This window comes from Merops nubicus, unplaced genomic scaffold, assembly GCF_000691845.1.
Source record: "Merops nubicus isolate BGI_N331 unplaced genomic scaffold, ASM69184v1 scaffold17756, whole genome shotgun sequence".
Lineage (NCBI taxonomy): Eukaryota > Metazoa > Chordata > Aves > Coraciiformes > Meropidae > Merops > Merops nubicus.
In genome coordinates, this window is record NW_008617122.1 from 4,464 (window position 1) to 6,022 (window position 1,559).

Below are 1,559 nucleotides of genomic sequence, written 5' to 3' on the forward strand. Positions count from 1 at the left end.
AAGCAGATCCCTTTCAGTTATGCAGTGGTGTGGTAGGAGGGAACACACCCTCTGATACTACACCCAGGCTGAGGAGGGGGAGCTGCCCATTAAACTGTGACCACTCAGTGATGCACCTTCTCCACCTGCACTCTGTAGAAGTCCATGCAGGGACACAAGGTGAAAGGCTGTACAGAATCACATGTTCAGGCACTCCTTTTTGCAGGTCTTCTAGTCTGGCACAGGTCAGTTGTGGTCAGTCCTGCGTCTGTGACCTTTCACTTGCTGATTTTTATTTTTTCAGTTTTTCTTCTTAATTGCAGGGAACAGCTTCTGTGGGCAAGAATGGGCTGCCGGGACGTTCATGCAGCAACAGTCCTGGCCTTCCTCAGCGGCACAGCCTCAGTAGCCGGACTCCTCGCAGCAGTTCTGCTCCCCAACTGGAGGCAGATGAGGCTGTACACGTTCAACAAGAATGAGAGGAACGTGACGGTGTACACCGGGCTCTGGATCAAGTGCGCGCGCTTTGACGGGAGCAGGGACTGTGTGATCTACGACCCGCAGTGGTACACGGCCGTCGACCAGCTCGATCTGCGTGTTCTTCAGTTTGCCCTTCCTCTGAGCATGGCAACTGCTGCCTCAGCTCTGTTTCTCTGCTTGATCGGCATGTGTAACACGGCCTTTGTCTCCAGCGTGCCCAACGTCAAACTGGCCCGGTGCCTTGTGAACAGCCCGGGCTGCCATCTTGTGGCTGGCCTCTTGTTCCTGCTTGCCTGTGCCATTTGTCTCACTCCGTCAGTCTGGGTCATTTTTTACAACAACTACCTGAACAGGAAATACGAGCCCATCTTTAGCTTTGACATCTCCGTGTTCATTGCCATTGCCAGCGCCGGGGGTCTGTTTTTCACTGCCATTCTGCTGTTCCTGTGGTACTGTGCGTGTAAGAGCTTACCTTCCCCCTTCTGGCAGCCCCTCTATCCCCACACCCCCAGCATGCACAGCTACCCCCCCCAGCCCTACTCCACCCGCTCTCGCCTCTCTGCCATGGAGATTGACATCCCCGTTGTGACACACACCTCTTAAGAAGGTGGAGTCTTGGAAACCAAGTTCTTGTGCTCATCCAAACCACGCAAATTGCAGGGTTGATTCTCTCTGCTGCCTTGCACTGAGCGTAAGCATTTGTAAGGTCAAATTTCCCAATGGAGATCTGAGTTCAGCAAGTCCGTTGCTGTTCTCGTGTGTTACTTCTTCAACAACTTTTGTTGGTTTTGTTTTGTTGGGTTTTTGTTTGTTTTTTTTTAACTCTGAACTCACTACAGACAAAATTGCTGTTAATGCTGGGCCAGTACACTAGCAGTAGCACCCGTTCATCCTCCTGCTGTCTGAGATCAAAAGAGGTTTGAACCTCTTTGCTATTTGGTAGGCTGTTGTTAGATTCTGATCCCACGGCCAGAGCTGGGCGGGTGGACCCTCGCAGCCATGCATTACCCAGGTGCAGGTGGTGGGACTGGCTGCCGAGGGTTCACTCCGTTTCTTGTTCAGCTAGACACATTTTAAGATGTGATGTCTGAAAAGGGTAT

At 52.0% G+C, this 1,559-nt stretch overlaps 1 protein-coding gene across 1 annotated transcript; it reads left to right on the forward strand.

The window, feature by feature from the left end:
• The first annotated feature begins 324 nt into the window (after window positions 1-324).
• CLDN12 (claudin 12) lies at window positions 325-1,062 on the forward strand. The gene has a single exon (XM_008943049.1). The coding sequence runs from the start codon at window positions 325-327 to the stop codon at window positions 1,060-1,062; it is 738 nt and encodes a 245-aa protein (XP_008941297.1).
• Window positions 1,063-1,559: the final 497 nt, after the last annotated feature.